This window comes from Apteryx rowi, unplaced genomic scaffold (assembly GCF_003343035.1).
Source record: "Apteryx rowi isolate R43461 unplaced genomic scaffold, aptRow1 scaffold_65, whole genome shotgun sequence".
In the NCBI taxonomy this organism is placed as follows: Eukaryota; Metazoa; Chordata; class Aves; order Apterygiformes; family Apterygidae; genus Apteryx; species Apteryx rowi.
Window position 1 is genome coordinate 780,143 of NW_020450927.1, and position 14,288 is coordinate 794,430.

General features: G+C 57.6%; 1 protein-coding gene across 1 annotated transcript in view; it reads right to left on the reverse strand.

The window, feature by feature from the left end:
- Positions 1-14,034, reverse strand: part of ASTN1 (astrotactin 1) — a 48,777-nt gene extending 34,743 nt beyond the window's left edge. The window contains exons 1-8 of the mRNA XM_026084647.1: positions 14,022-14,034; positions 10,251-10,438; positions 5,115-5,508; positions 4,035-4,181; positions 3,655-3,762; positions 2,795-2,944; positions 2,440-2,607; positions 821-905 (exon numbers count right to left, since the gene is read on the reverse strand). Coding sequence (XP_025940432.1) covers positions 821-905; positions 2,440-2,607; positions 2,795-2,944; positions 3,655-3,762; positions 4,035-4,181; positions 5,115-5,508; positions 10,251-10,438; positions 14,022-14,034 — 1,253 coding nt within the window. The remainder of the gene's footprint in view (positions 1-820; positions 906-2,439; positions 2,608-2,794; positions 2,945-3,654; positions 3,763-4,034; positions 4,182-5,114; positions 5,509-10,250; positions 10,439-14,021) is intronic.
- Between the last annotated feature and the right edge of the window lie 254 nt (positions 14,035-14,288).

Here is a 14,288-nt window from a genome sequence, read left to right on the forward strand (position 1 = left end):
CCCCCCCCGAGGAGGAACGGCCACGTCCAGCGGCAAGGCAAGGCCAGGGGACCGTCTCCCGAGCTCCCCGAGGCAGCTCGCGCAGGCCACAGCCCTGGGACCTGCGCAGCTATTACCAACGTTAAACGAGCGCGTTAACTAAGGAAAAGCCAGGTAATCAGCCCTGCGCCTGGACCCTGCCTGTAGGTGCCACCAAGTGCCATCAGCCTTTACGCGCGGCTCCGGCGCCTGCCTGCTGCTGCCCTCCTCCGTGCGCTCCCCACCCCGCGGTTCCCATCCTTCGCCCGGTTTGCCAACACGTCTCGCACCCAAACTTAAAACACCACAAAATGCAGGCTGCCAAGGAAAGCTCCCAGAAGGGCAGAGAAGCAGCCCTGATCCTCCTAGGGGAGGGGGCACGTTTACCCTGAAACTTAATGATGGCATCTTCTACACCAGCATTCTTCAGCTCTGGTTACTTCTAACAATAACAATCCTCATCTCTCGTGGACATGCTGCTCTCTAAAMCCACCCGTCTGCCTGCCAGCTGCCTCCCTGCCAGCAAACAGCTCTGACAACGCAGCCTCGAGCTCTCCAACACATGGAAAACTGGCAAGCGGCACAAAACACCGCAGGCCACAGCAACACCTGTCACTGCTGCCGGGGATCCGGTCCCTCCCTGCCACATCGGGCAGGCTGAAATTTTGTTTGGGTGGGATCAACGGCTTTCCTGAAATCAAAATCCACCTTTGCTGTGTTTCCAGCCCGCGGACCTGCAGGCCTTCCGCTCCGGGCAGCACGGTCCGGGCGCGACCCCCGCGGCAGCAGCGGCCAGACTCACCCCTGGTTCGTTCCCCACTCGTTCCGGATGCAGAGATGCTTGTGCACGGGGTCCTTCATGTAACCTTCGTAGCAAAGGCAYTCACCTGCGGAGAGAGGGGAGGCAGCGTGAAGGACCACGGCCGAGGCTCTCTCGGCGCTCTCCTAGCGGATTCGGCTAACGGCGGCCCGGGGCGCCTGGCAGCTCCGTTCCAGCACCGGCGAGGTCCCCGCAGCACCCCGTCGCCCTCCCCGGGCGTTCAGCCTGGGCGGCAGCAAGCACCCGGAGCCTTTCCCTCCACGCTCCCCCTCTCCGGCATCGCTGCGGCAGAGACACCTCCGCAAGGATGGGACAAGGTGCAAAAGTCTTCSCTCTCCCACCAGACCTGCCGGGGCTGGCGCTGAGCAAGCCCCTGCGCGCTGCGCATCGCTGAGTGGCGGAGGTAAGCCCGGCTCCCGCTTAATTAATATTTATCAAGTGCTCTAGGTCTAAGCTCACGCTTAAGCATAAGGGCTGCACTGGGACTCCTTCTGCGCCGAGAGCTAAAGATGCGTTTAAACGCTCCGCTCCGCGAAACGTGCCGCGCGTTGCTGATGCCGGCTACGAAGCCAGTGCCGAAAGCGAAGCCAGGGCAGCAAGGCGAAGGCGGGGGGTTTCAACGCGCCTGTGGCAGGAGAAACGCGGGTGCTCGGACTCGCACAGCARATGCGAAGGCTCCCGGCTGGGGGAGAGCAAAGCGCCAGCGAGAGCTCGGGAGGTGCTGCCACCCCGCTCGTGCCGGGACCGGCAGCGGCAGAGGCMGCGGGCGGACGGGAATTAACCCCGCAGCAAGGAGCGCGGCCCCGAGCAGCATTTCTAATTCGGGGGCAAGGTTTCGCTGCGGCTGCGRGACGCGCTGCTCGGCACAGCCCACCGACTGCAGGCAGCGAAGCCTGTTTGGGAAACAGCCCTGCGGAGGCACGGCGGGAGCGGAGGCAAACAGGGGCACTTTCAACCCAAACTGATGAGTTTACTAGCGGAAAAGCAAGAAGAGAAGCGAGTGAAACCAGAGGGACGCCGGCCAGCTAGAGACAGCGCTGGAAGCGGGCTGGGTCCAGCCGTACTGCATCCTGCCAACCTGCGCGGCCGAAATGCAGAAATCCAGCCTCCCTCCTTCGGCGTCGCACGGGCGGCCAGCGAGGGGCTGGCAGCAAAGCGGTGGCGCGCCGGCACGGAGGTGCCGTTTCTCAGCCAGCCAGGAGCCAGAAGCCGCGGCGATGGGTTAACACCGCGTGATCTTTCCGCAGGGCTTGCACTAGCCCGGGCTGCGCTGCAGACGCGCGGAGCTGCCTGGCTCGGAGCTGGGTCGAGCCTGGGACCCGCCTGCCAATCCYGTACAGACATATGCTGCCGAGTTCAAACCTGGACACCAGATGCTTTGAAATTCAACGCAGGATTGCAGCCAAGCTCCGGCGAGAGCGAGCTGCCAAAGAAGAGGCTGCTCTCCGTCCCAGCTGGGAAGGGGGTAGGTTTCCGAGCAGACAGCCCGGAGCGGTTTCCACACCCTCCCCGCTCGCTGCGTTTTGCCAGACCCGGGTGTTAAACGGGGCTGCGGCCGAGGGGTGCTGCTCTGCCCGCGCCCGGCCCCGGCTCCCGCTTACCAGTCTCGGGGTCGCACTGGTGCTCGCAGGGGTCGAGGAGGCGCCGGGCGCAGAGGTCCAGGGCCCAGGGCCCGCTGGAGTTCTGCTGCGAGAAGAGGACGACCTGCGCCGGGTTGAGCCAGTCGCTGGCGTCCAGCTGGCTCCCCTCCAGCAGGATAAACCGGCTCCCTGCCGCGGGGAGAGGAAGCGGTGACGGGGACCCGCTGCTCCCCCTCCGCCGCGCGCACGGCCCCGGGTTTTCCGGCCCCCCCGGCCGTGTCCCACCTCGGTGCGCTGGGCACCGGGAGCTCGGCGTCCCCGCAGCGGGGGGGGGGTGCAAGAGGGGGCTGCGGCAGCGGGACGCCGCTCTGCTCACCGTCAGCGATGAGGTGCTCGGGCACGTGAAGGGTGATCTTGACGACCAGCGGGCAGCTCATGTGGGACGAGCACACCAGGCTGATGACGCAGCTCGTCACACTGATGAGGGTCAGCGTGGTCTTGTTGACGGGACTSCGGGGCGAGCCCACTTGAAAGCAAGCAAGCGGAGTCAAGTCCCGGACGCGACGCCTGCCTGCTGGGCTCCCGCTAGGAGAGCCTCCAGGGAGGCCACCACCTCCCAGCCCCAGGATCAAAGGCAGCGCAGCCCAGCGCAGCCTTTCCAGGCGCGGGCAGCACGGGGGACGGAGCGATGCGCGGCCCCGCAGCCGGGCAGGGACCCGCGTCAGCCCTGCCCAGGCTCCCCTCGCCAGCCCCTTCCTGCTCCCTGCCACGCGGCTGCAAACCCAGAGTCGACCCGACTAAGCTTTAGAGTCTCAAGAGCGCGGGAGCAGAAAGCAGCCGCTGCCGCGGGATCCTCTCTCTCCTGCCGGCTGGGGCCAGCGCTCGCCCGCGCAGCCGGCAGCCCCGGCTCGCTCACGGCACCGCAGCGCCCGTCGGTGCGCCGCAGCACGCAAAGCACCGCTGCTCCGTCCGCTCCCCGCAGGCTCGCTGCGTCCACCGCGATGCTCCACGCTTGCACGTCCAGGGCTCCGGGGCGAAACCCCCTGCCCAAGGACCAAGCACGTCCCTCTCCGCCACTCCACACCCTACGCGTGTTTTTCCACTCCTGCCTCTCTTGGATAAAYCCAGAGGGATGGAAAATCGTATTTCTACAGCAAACACTGCTGCGTGGGCTCAGAGGGGGGTTGAGACACCTCGGGGTCGGGCGGCACCTGGGCTGCTCCCGCGCTCACCCACCTCGGCTGCGCCTGCGGCTCCGCGACGGGTCCGTGTAGAAGGTCAGCTGGGGATCATTGTCCGCCTCCGTCCCGGAGTCCCCCTCGGGGTTAAGAAACGCGGAGCCGGCTGCGGGCGACACCGAGCGCCGTCACGGCTGGGGCCGGCACCTCGCCTCCCGCTCCCGCCGGCCTCCGCGCCGCCCCCAGGACCCGCAATCTGTGCGCCCCGCTGCCCAGCCTGGCCCCGAGCAATCCCCATCCGGAGGACACGGAGCAGGAGGCAGCCGGCCGCCCGCGGCACAGCAGGGACCAGCTCCCAGGTCGCACCAGGGAGCTTCGGCACGGACCGAAGCCCAGCCGGCCGCAGCCCCCGGGGAGCATCGCCCAGAGCCCCGGTACCTCGCGCTTTGTTATTGATGCGCTTGCGCTGGCTGCTGGAGGTGTGGGACAGCAGCGTGGCCTGCTGGTGGTTGGAGTCCACGGGGCTCGTGGCGATGATGTTATCCTTGTACTTGTTCATCAGGGACAGCTTGGCGTTATCGCTTCCTGGGCGGGAAGAAGGTAAGGCAAAGTCTTTCAGGGACAGAGACAAAAAAGGAGGGAGGCGAGGGAGAGAAAAGATTTCCTGGGATCTATTTCCAGCCCCAGCGCCTGGATGAGATGCYAAGGGCACCTCGGCCAACGGACCGGGCCAGCTATGGGTGCCTGGCCAGTGCCCTGAGCAGCAGGACTGCCTCCAACACACCGCTGTGAGCTCTTCAAAGCCCAGCGGAGACCAGCAGGTCTGCCAATACCTAGCCGACAGCTGAGATTTCAGTGCTCTCAGSCACAGGGCACCTGGGGCTCTGGATCCCAGGTCTCCAAAGGAAACCCCTGGACAGCTTTACAAATCCACATCGCAGCCTTCCCAAAACTGTGTCACAGTTAAGCAGGCTCCATCTCCACAGCTCGCTTAGTAATATGGCCAGCAAGCAAGTATGTTATGACACGGGGTCCAGCAACAGCTGGGGCTCAGGCACACCTCAGAGAATCTTTGCTGGTGTTAAGAAGGCAGTGTTAACTCTGAATCATACTGATGACAACTAAAATTTTGCCACTAAATACCACAGCTKAAGCAGACACCAGAACTCCTGAAATAGCAAAGGGAACTTACGGAGTCACCACGGTGGAGCTTGGAGAGGATATCATTTCAGTTTTCAACAGCCCTGCCTCTCAAGCCTCAATCCTGCGTTGCTCAGCCACAACCCATTCAACAGGGCCTACAGCCACCTCGTCGCAAGGAGGTTACCAAGCAAAAGAAGTGACCTCAAAGGATTGCAAACCCACTAAYGTCTCACATGTAGGGGAAACCCAGAGAAACAGCTGCGTCTGGTCACTCAGGGGAAAACGCTGCAAATGCAACGATGCCTCACTCGCAGAGAGGAAAGACAAGGTGGAGAGGACCCAGTTCAACCCACGTGCCCCCAGTCCCTCCCCTACCTGGCGTGAGGTCCATGCTGGACTTCTCGTTGCAGCCCTGCAGCGAGTCCAAGGTGCGGGTGACCTGGCTGGCGAAGTCCTCGCCGCCGTTCATGCACTCCCGCTGCAGGTGGTGCCGCAGGTCGGTGATGTCGTACTCGTAGCCGTCCAGGATGGGGGTCTCGCGGATGCTGAGCGTGCCGCTGGAGTTGTGGCCCTGCACGCGGGCGTTGCGCAGGCTCTCGCGCCCGTGGCCCCCGATGAGCACCGACGGGATGTAGTGGATTTCGTTGGCCGCCTCGGCGCTGGCGCTCTTCTGGGGCTGCGGCACGCGGCGCCGCTTGCACCACCGCCGGCGGGTGTAGAGGATCATCACCAGGCACAGGATGGAGAGCAGCAGGGCGATCATCCCTCCCTGGGGGTGCAAACGCACGCCAGGTTCAGCGCAGGAGTTAGCGGCAGTGGGGCGCCGCGATCCCGTTCCCGCATCCGCTGGGGGGAACCCACATTCATCCGCACGAGAAAAGGCGCCTAAACATCACCGCTCCCAGCGGACAGCCCTCACCTCCCTCGGAGCCCRAATTTCCAAACGCATCCGCTGCCACCCCAAAAAAATCCCCGACACTGATTGGCCTTTAAATCGCGCCGGTGACTTTCCATGTTAAGCCGTGCTTTTTAGCAGCGCTCTCGAACGAGGCCCGGCTGCCAGCCCGGGAGAGGCAGCTTGCTACCCGCAGCGCTGGCGCCCCGCCGAGTCCTCCCGCCGACGCACCGCAGCCCTGCCCAGGGCAGCCGGGGCTGCAGCCGGATACGCCGGCCACGCGCGGTGGCTTCGGGTCGGCACAGCAAGCGCGCGGGTGCCGGCGGCTGCGGCGGCACCGGGATCCAGGGCCCTGCAGCTCCCACGGCTTCTGCTGAGGCCAGAGCAAACCCAGCCCCGACTTTGCTGGCAGGCGAGGGGCGCACGGAGGGGCGAACCCGTTCAGGGCTGCAAATGTCCCGGGGTTATTCCAGAAAGACGCCAGTGCTGGGAGAAGCCCGGTCTCGCTGATAAGAGCGTGCTGGCACACGGAGCGCCGGAGCTGGCAGGGAGCTCCGAGCCGAAGCCTGGCTCGAGCCGGACTGGCTTTGAAGTCACTACCTCGACACAAAAGAGAAGCATGTAGAGGAGAGCGTGTTTTGTTTCGCTCTCCCGTAAGTCTTTGAAAGCAGAGCTCAGATTTATTAGAGGCAAATGCTCCTAGGGGCAACTTTTTCTGACCCATTTCCAACTGGTTTCAGCGCTGTCACACTCAATCTCGGGAAATTTTCCCAGGGTATCCTGCAGAAATTTCAGCACGGATTAAACGAGATCAAGCCTGGAGACGACGGAGCTGCCGTTTGCAGAACGCCCAGGCAAACCGAGCGAGAAGACTCCTGCCCCACGGGGACGGGCCCTCAACGTCGGCACCGGGAAAGCCGAGGCCAGCTCCCTCCGCATCGCCGACGGGGACCAGAGGCACCGGCAGGTGCTGCTGCTGCTTCCCCCGGGCCGTGCCCAGGTGCCGGGGCACCCAGCCCTCCCGCCTCGCCGCCATCTGCAACGTCACTCTCCTTCAGAGACAGCGCTGCCGCAGCCCGCAGATAAAGCCGGCGAGATAAAAGCTCAGGCTGGTCCTTTAAGTCTTGYCTGCCAAGAATAATAATAATAATAAAGAATACACAGGAGCCAGCTAAGAGCTCGAGGTCCATGGCTGGCTCCAGTCTTCCTCCTCCTTTTTATGCAATAGGTGATCTTGATAAAATAAAATAATAGTAATAATCTGCTCCATTAGGACAAAACATTATGGGAATTATTGAATGGGAAACAGGAGAGGCAGCTGGCAAAAAGAGCTCTAATGGCCATTAYGTTTTAACCCTCTTTCATTCCCAGGATAATGGAGATGCAATGCACCCTCCCAGCCCTCCTTCCAAAATTTCTTCAAAAAAGAAAAAAAAGAAAGAAAAATCCAGAGAAGCAGCAGACCAGCAGTCACGCAGAGGACAGGGTGATCAGCGGGAACGCAGAGGTCTCTCCAGCCTTACGCTGCTCCCAGGGCATGTTTTGCACCACCAGGACGCTGCAGCAGAAAGGAAATCTTTCACTGGGGCTGAAAACTGGTGCTGGATTCCCACCTGGCCTTGCTCAACCTGCATTGCTCAACGGCAAGGATGCGGTCAGGGCCCAATTCTCCATCACGCTCAAATCTCTCTGAGTTCCTCTGCCCCATAAATAAGCAGGGGCTATCTCCATCCGCACCGGGGGCGGGCTCCCACATCCTGGCTCTCCCTCACCATGTGGAAGACCCCATCAGCAGATGAGACGACAGGCAGATGYGAGCAACGCCTCGGCACTCCTGGCTTTCATCTGCATGCACATTATATCCCTCAAATGCCAGAGCGCTCTGCGTTACACCTGCACGTGGTGGGCGGTAAACAAGGAACACAAAGCTAGAGCTCGAGTTGGGTAGAAGTCTGTTGTGGGTGTCTAATAAATGGTTACTATTTAATTGAAACTGGAATTTCTTCTGCTCCAATAGTCTGAGCGCTCAAACTATGCTTGAGAATAAGCCTCCAGTCACTTCACACTTGGAGAGACTCAAGAAGGAGGCACTAAAACCAGCCCTGGCATCTCCATCACTCCTCCACCAGTTGGAGCAGGTCAGGGAAGGCGCAGGAACCAACTTAGACCCCAAGTGCCTCTCCACGTGAACGCAGAAAACTAGCTCTGGCTTCACCTCGTCACACTGGACAGGCAGCAGCGGTTCCTAGAGGAYCCCTGCACTAGACAGATATGCTGGAGTGTTTCGCAGAAAAAAGAGAGCCTCACGAGGTCCATGTTCACACCACGATCACAAGCGGTTTCAAGTGATGGATACAGCCTCTCACTCCCATTTCTTCTCTTGGCAACAAAACAGGAAAGAAAAACAGCCTTGAAAATTACACGTGATGCTGATTCTTGGCACAAAAACCAACTTCTTTTTGTACGGGTGTGAGGATGCCGCCTGAGAGGCRCCGAGAGTGATGAAAAAAGAAGGGGGAGAGGGAGAATTCAATCTGTAGTTACATACTTTGGTACAAGAGCAGCAATTAGCAGACATCCTTTTCATCAACTTGATAATAAGCCCTATCTCAATGACTCCTTTCTGGATCCTGTTATTTGCCGGTGCTCAAGAAAGTCAAGACAACGGTGGAGGTCCTGCCAGGCATTTGCATAACTTAACGTTTCACTTCATGGATGCATGTTTTGGCCAAGATCACTGCCACTCTTCAGCCTTCCCTAATATCACCAATGAGCYGCCCCTAAGGGATCTGAAGCCCTGAAAAGTGCAAGGCCACCAAGGCAGAGATGTAGGCACGACAAGCCCAAGGGCCACCACTGCCAACTAGGACCAAAGGGACACAGATTTCCCGCTTGCCCAAGAGATGCGGTGCACCCAAAAGGCTTGGCCTGGCCAAACAGGATCATACAGGGGTTGTGAAGCCAGAGGGGTGGGAAAGGAGGAGTCACAGACCTGCTCAACAAGCACCGCAGGAGATGACCAGACCCCTGTGAAGCTGCTGTCCTCATGGCTGGAGAAACCTGCAGATAYTGGGAGGGTTCGGCCCCCAGCCTGGACACGCAGCCTTTGTGCCGCGGTGTAACCCTGCGTGCTGCTGTCCCCACTGGAAAACGGGAGTGAGGTCCGTGTGGAGCAAAGCTTGGAGAGCCTGGGAAGCCAGCCCCTAGCTTCGGGCTCCCCCAGCAAGTCCACCATGTCCCCTGGTCCCTGAGACGCCACCCATCATCTCATAAGCAGGAAGGAATAAAAAAAAGAAGTGGTGGACTAAAATGTTTTGGGGTTGACTTTGCCAGTGGTTTTTTTTTTTTTTCCCCGAGACTAATCAAGCACAAATGATGCAGGAGAAACCTGGCCTCGGGCTGCAATCTGGAAGAGCTATTGACACTCTCATTAGGGTAGGCACCATTAAACAGCCTGCTTGCAGCCTCGGAAACACATCGTCTCCAGCTAATTATCTTCTGGTGGCAAAAAAAAAAAAAAAAAAAATCATAGGATTCTTCAGATTCTTCCCGGTGATAAGAAAAAAAACTCCAAAGCCACCTCACAAACACTGCGCTCTGTCTTCCCCCATTTCTCTGCCGTTAAATTCTTTTGCTGAGTTTCTGCAGGAAGGCGGAGAGCAGCGGAGAGCCGGCRGGGGAACGCAGAGCCCTCTGCACACACGAGACGCGCGCTTACAGGAAGCTCAGGCTTGCAAAATCAAAGCCACCAGGCTGCAGCGCGGATAAAAGCGGAGGCGCTGACGGAGYGCCCGGCGGAAAAGCGCTGCTCGTCGCGTAACGGAGCGGCGGGGCAGCAGGCGCCGGATCTGCRCTGAGCGCAGACGCTGCGGGGACGGAGGCGGAGAAGGAGCGATACACTCCCTCCCCACTCCCCGCGGGGCTGGAGCACATCACTGCTCCGGGCGGGTTTGCCGCTTGCCCGCTCGCTCCCCCCGCATCCGGGGCCATGCTGAGCTCCGGGTTGGCTGCGGGGGCTGGTTGCTGCTATTTTTTGGTCACCCGGGTTCCAGAGGCAGGGGAGAACCAAAGCGTGGTGTCTGCAAGCCAYGGGGTGAAGGACTCCCAAAAAAGTCAGTCTGAATTAACCCCAGGCAGGTGGTTAAGACCTTTAAACCGCCGAGGATAAAAGCACACCAGCAAAAGAGCCGTAGCCTGGATCCAATCAGGCGACGTTCATTTGGAAAGGGATGTGAGCTAAAGGGAGATGTTTAAAGCCATCCAATTTAAAAGCAACTCTGCTTGGGCCTCGGGAGCAAGCCCCAGGTGTAGTACCAGCGCCGCCAGGAGCTGCCCAGCTGCTGGGAACATCTGGATGCTCCCAAGCTCCGGCCCCACTCCTTGTCCAGAGCCTGGGCCCTGGGCACGGGACCTGCTCAGTGATCCTTGCACGCACAGCAGCCCTCTGGGCCAGGCTCAGCTTTGGCAACGTGGGGAAATATACGGAGACCCGATTTTCTAAAGGTTTCTGGATCCCTAAATCTCTCCGGCTTTAACTCCCGGCCCTTAAGAGCTCTGGGGAGCAGGGACGGTAGCGAGAGGGGAAGCGAGGTGCTCTGCGCCCTCACGGCACGTACCATGACGGAGATGTGGAGGATCCTCAGCTCCTCTTCAGCCGACTCGGTCTGGGGCTCTTCGGTGGGCTCAAAGCCGGGCAGGTTGGGGGCACCGTCTTGGTGGTGGATGTGGAAGAGCAGCGTGCCGTTCTCCAGCCACTGCTGCCGCCAGCGGACCAGGGGGATGTCGTCCGTGTTTCCAGAGATCTCTGTAAAAGGAAAGCCGGTCACGCATGAAATGAGGCATGGGAGAGCCACCAGCAGGGCCGTTCACCCTTTCCAAAAAACGGACAGACGGAGGGAGCAATCAGCTGCACCGGCATCCAGCTGGCCCCAAGGCACATGCCCTGGCAAGCTCACAAGCTGAAGGTGCCCATCCACCTCTTCGTCCAGGACCACCACTGTCCCCCTCGCTGCCAGCCACCCACGACCAGAAGGAGCCCCGCAGGCAAAATCAGGGTTGCGGCCCCTCTTCTCCTTGCACAGCAGAGTAAATTTTCTCCCAAATTATAGGCGGCTCTACAAGGAAGTGCCAACGAACCCAGCTGTAAYTGTGGTGTGGGGACAGGACATGTACCGACAGCAACTTCTGGCCAGAGCCACCAAGTCTGATGACATCTTTCTGGCCCTAATTCAGCTGGGGTTTACATGTGCGCTTAATGTTAAATACGGCCCCAGTCTCGGGCAGTCGAGGATCTAGGACAACTTCTCAGCAGCACTAACGGGATCACTGGGATCCTGCTGTCCATTATTTCAAACAGAAAATATTTCCCCTTCCTTCATGAACGAGTCTGCACGCAGCTGGCAGAGGCAGACATGAGCCACCATCTGACCTGCAAGTCTGGCTGTAACTGAGATGCGCTAAGAGGTCTCAGTCTTTGGCCACCTTTTGCAGCTCCCCGCCCAGGGGACACCCCCAGATGCACCTGCACGTTTGCCCAAACACTCCAACTTTGCAGAAGGACTTTTAACTTCAGGGTTTTTCTGCACCAGAACAGACAGGCAGGGCTGGGTTAAGGAGCGACGTTACATGCCGTTACAACAGCAGATGCACRAGGCTGGGAAATGCAAGCAGGAGGGACAGGGAACAGCCGAGGACGGGGACACGTTTCCTGAAAAATAAGCTTCATTTGCATTTGTTGGAATGACCATTAAAAACATGATGAGCTTCACAACGAGATACAGCCTTTCCTCCCATCTCCGCTACGCAGGACCCATTCTGGCCATACACATCTTCTCATTCCTATTTGTAGTGGCACATTTTTATTGTGCTGGGAAATAGCATGGGCTCGCTTTGCAAATTGTCATCTTTATTTTGCCTGTCTCGAGCTGCCTTCAAACGAAAACCGGAATTCAATTACGGTGCCAAAAAACAACATTTTAAATTTACTGTTAATTAATTTCATTAGGCTGCCTTAAGTGAGCTAGCTACCAAGGGGGAAAAAAACTGCATCAGAAACCAGGTTCGCCCTTCCAAACTGATTTGATTAATCAAAAGAAACATTAGCTGCAGCAAGTGAATTGGCAGCTTGTTTCTGCTCAGCACGGGCCATATTTCTGGCGGTAATCAGTGCGCTTAAAGTGTCCCAAGCAGAGCGACGCCGAGCTCTCCTCAAATCACCGGGAAGCAAAACGGAGAGGAGTTAAAGCATCTATCCAGCCAGAAGCACTTCTGAAATTCCCTCTAACTGCTGAGCTGCGTATTTAGGCACACAGATCCCCTTGGAAAATCCAGCGCCGGGAGCTGCGAGGGCCAGAGAAAGCAGATCTCCTCCTCTCCCACCTGGTCTTTATTCATAGGCTGAAAGGGGAAAACAAGCTTTCCTGCTTTCTCAGCTCCCCAGTTTCCCAACTTCAACTGAACTAGCCCAAATTGAAGAAAATATTCTCCCCGCACCTGCTTGCTAACGTGAAATTAGGAGTAATTAAGGCAAGAGCTTTTACGCACAACAGGAACTCAATGCACTGACATTTGGAAAAATGTAAATACCAGCATTTGCTCCATTGTAAAAACTGAAAATAATAGATACTAAGTATATGACATTGTGACATTTAGAAAGCTAGAGTTAAAGATGTTTTCCCCCTGATTTGACATATCATTGAAAAAGTAGCACCCTTCAGCTCATTAATATTTGAGGAGGACTCCTTGATGGAAGTTATTTAAATGATTAATAGATTATAGTAAATTTAGGCCTTAAAATAGGTTGTCATAATTTCAGATTTATTTAAACAGCCTTATTTTTAAAAAGAAAAATGTATTTCAATAAAAAAATGGATTCTGATTTTAAAAGAGCACAATCTAGCCGCCGAGCCGTCACGCGTTCTCTCTTCCCCCCCCAGACACTGCCGGGCGACCCCCGGCACTCCCTCCCTCCCTGCCGTCTCGCGAATAAGTCAGAAGTACGGAAAAGAAGAGRAATGCCAGAAGCCAGCCCCTACCACCCCGACGCGTCCCCCCAAAACCRGCGGGCGACGACGTCTCTGTGGACCTGCAGAGCAGGGGTGCTCCGCTGGCCGCGGCTCCCGTCCGGGGTGACGGCTCGGGGGCGGCACCCAGAGCTTCATCCCAAAGGCATGCGGAGAGCCGCGAAAAGGCGGGAGGAGAGCGGATCATTTCAAGTTCAAAGTGTGAAAGATATTGATGACAGGCCTGGTCCCCACACGCCTTTCATTAAGGCCTTGGATGYGCAGCCATTAGCACTAGTATTAACTTCCTGCGCCTCCGTTAAAAAATAGCCTGGCCAAGTCAGGGGTTAATAACAGTAGGAGACCACTAATTACGCCGCGATGCGTTAGCTTGGTATCAAACGTGGCCCAGGTCCTTGACATCTACAGGAACATCAGCCTCCAAAGACCCCAGCTGCTGCCTCCAACATAACGGCGGCGGCTGCTCCCCTCCCCGGCCATCTGTGACGGGAAGGAGGGGGACAAGAAAGGTTGAAGAGGAGCAGACTGAGGCGAGGAGAAGAGGAAAGTCCAGATGAAGTCGCTGGAGGCTGGCAGCTTCATACCTGCTGTGGGTCCACCACCTGCCTCATTATTGATCGCTTCCCAAATAACCCCGATTAATGGGGGACAACGGCTCATCTCCAACAATTCTGACACCCTGCAGCGTGGGCTCATGCCTACATCTTTCCCAAGCTGCCTGCTCCGATGAGTCGACCTCCCCACGCACACAGCCACAGATGGACAGGGGACGGAGACCTGCGGGGCCAAGGTCTCCTCCGCTCACCCTCCACTTGTCCTCCACCAGCCAGTACAAAGCAAAGGGTATTTTCACCGCCGAGTTGCCAAGCTCGTGGTCTTTCTGAAGGCAACAGGGACCTCGGCGGGAGCTGAGCTTGGCCTTGGCGGCTCAATTTTGACTTCCTGCACAGAGCTGATCTGCCTGAGATGGTGCAATGTCATAACTACAGCCCCCTACCCCGAGCCCGGCACGGACATCAAGTTATTCCCATTTCCTCATTCCCCCTCTGAGACCTGAGAACTTGTCAGGAGGGGGGGGAAAAAAATGCGTGCACGCAAAAAAGCAACTCTCCTTAAAAACGCGTGCCAACATTTTGATGAAAAACGGCAAAACAATTTTCATTTCCATTTGGAAGCATTTTGCTCTAATAGATGCCTCTGATTAGTCAAATGAACTCTGCCATAATGTCAGTCTCTGCAGACTCATTTTATACAGCAGAGCACAGATTTTGACTTGGACTTATATTTCCTCGTTAACATTTAAACCTGGCTTATTTTCCATCCGGAACCCGACTGTGTTTTTATTTAAGTTCCACATTAGCTAACCTTTTTGCTCCATGTCGAAAACTTGCACGCCCTTTAAAGGGCTCCGACCCAAATGAAGCAAGCGCTTGCCTTAGTGTCCTTCAGGAATCTCTGTCCTCGGAAATACCGCGGGAACGGGTCAGGTGCCGTTCCCACAATAAGCCGTTTGCCTTGTGCGTTTGGGCATCTCCACCTCAGAACTCGATTCAAATAAATTCAGATGTCAAAATGCATATCCTGACCCATAAAGATTTTTTACTTCCAAGATTTTACTGACATGTCTTTCAT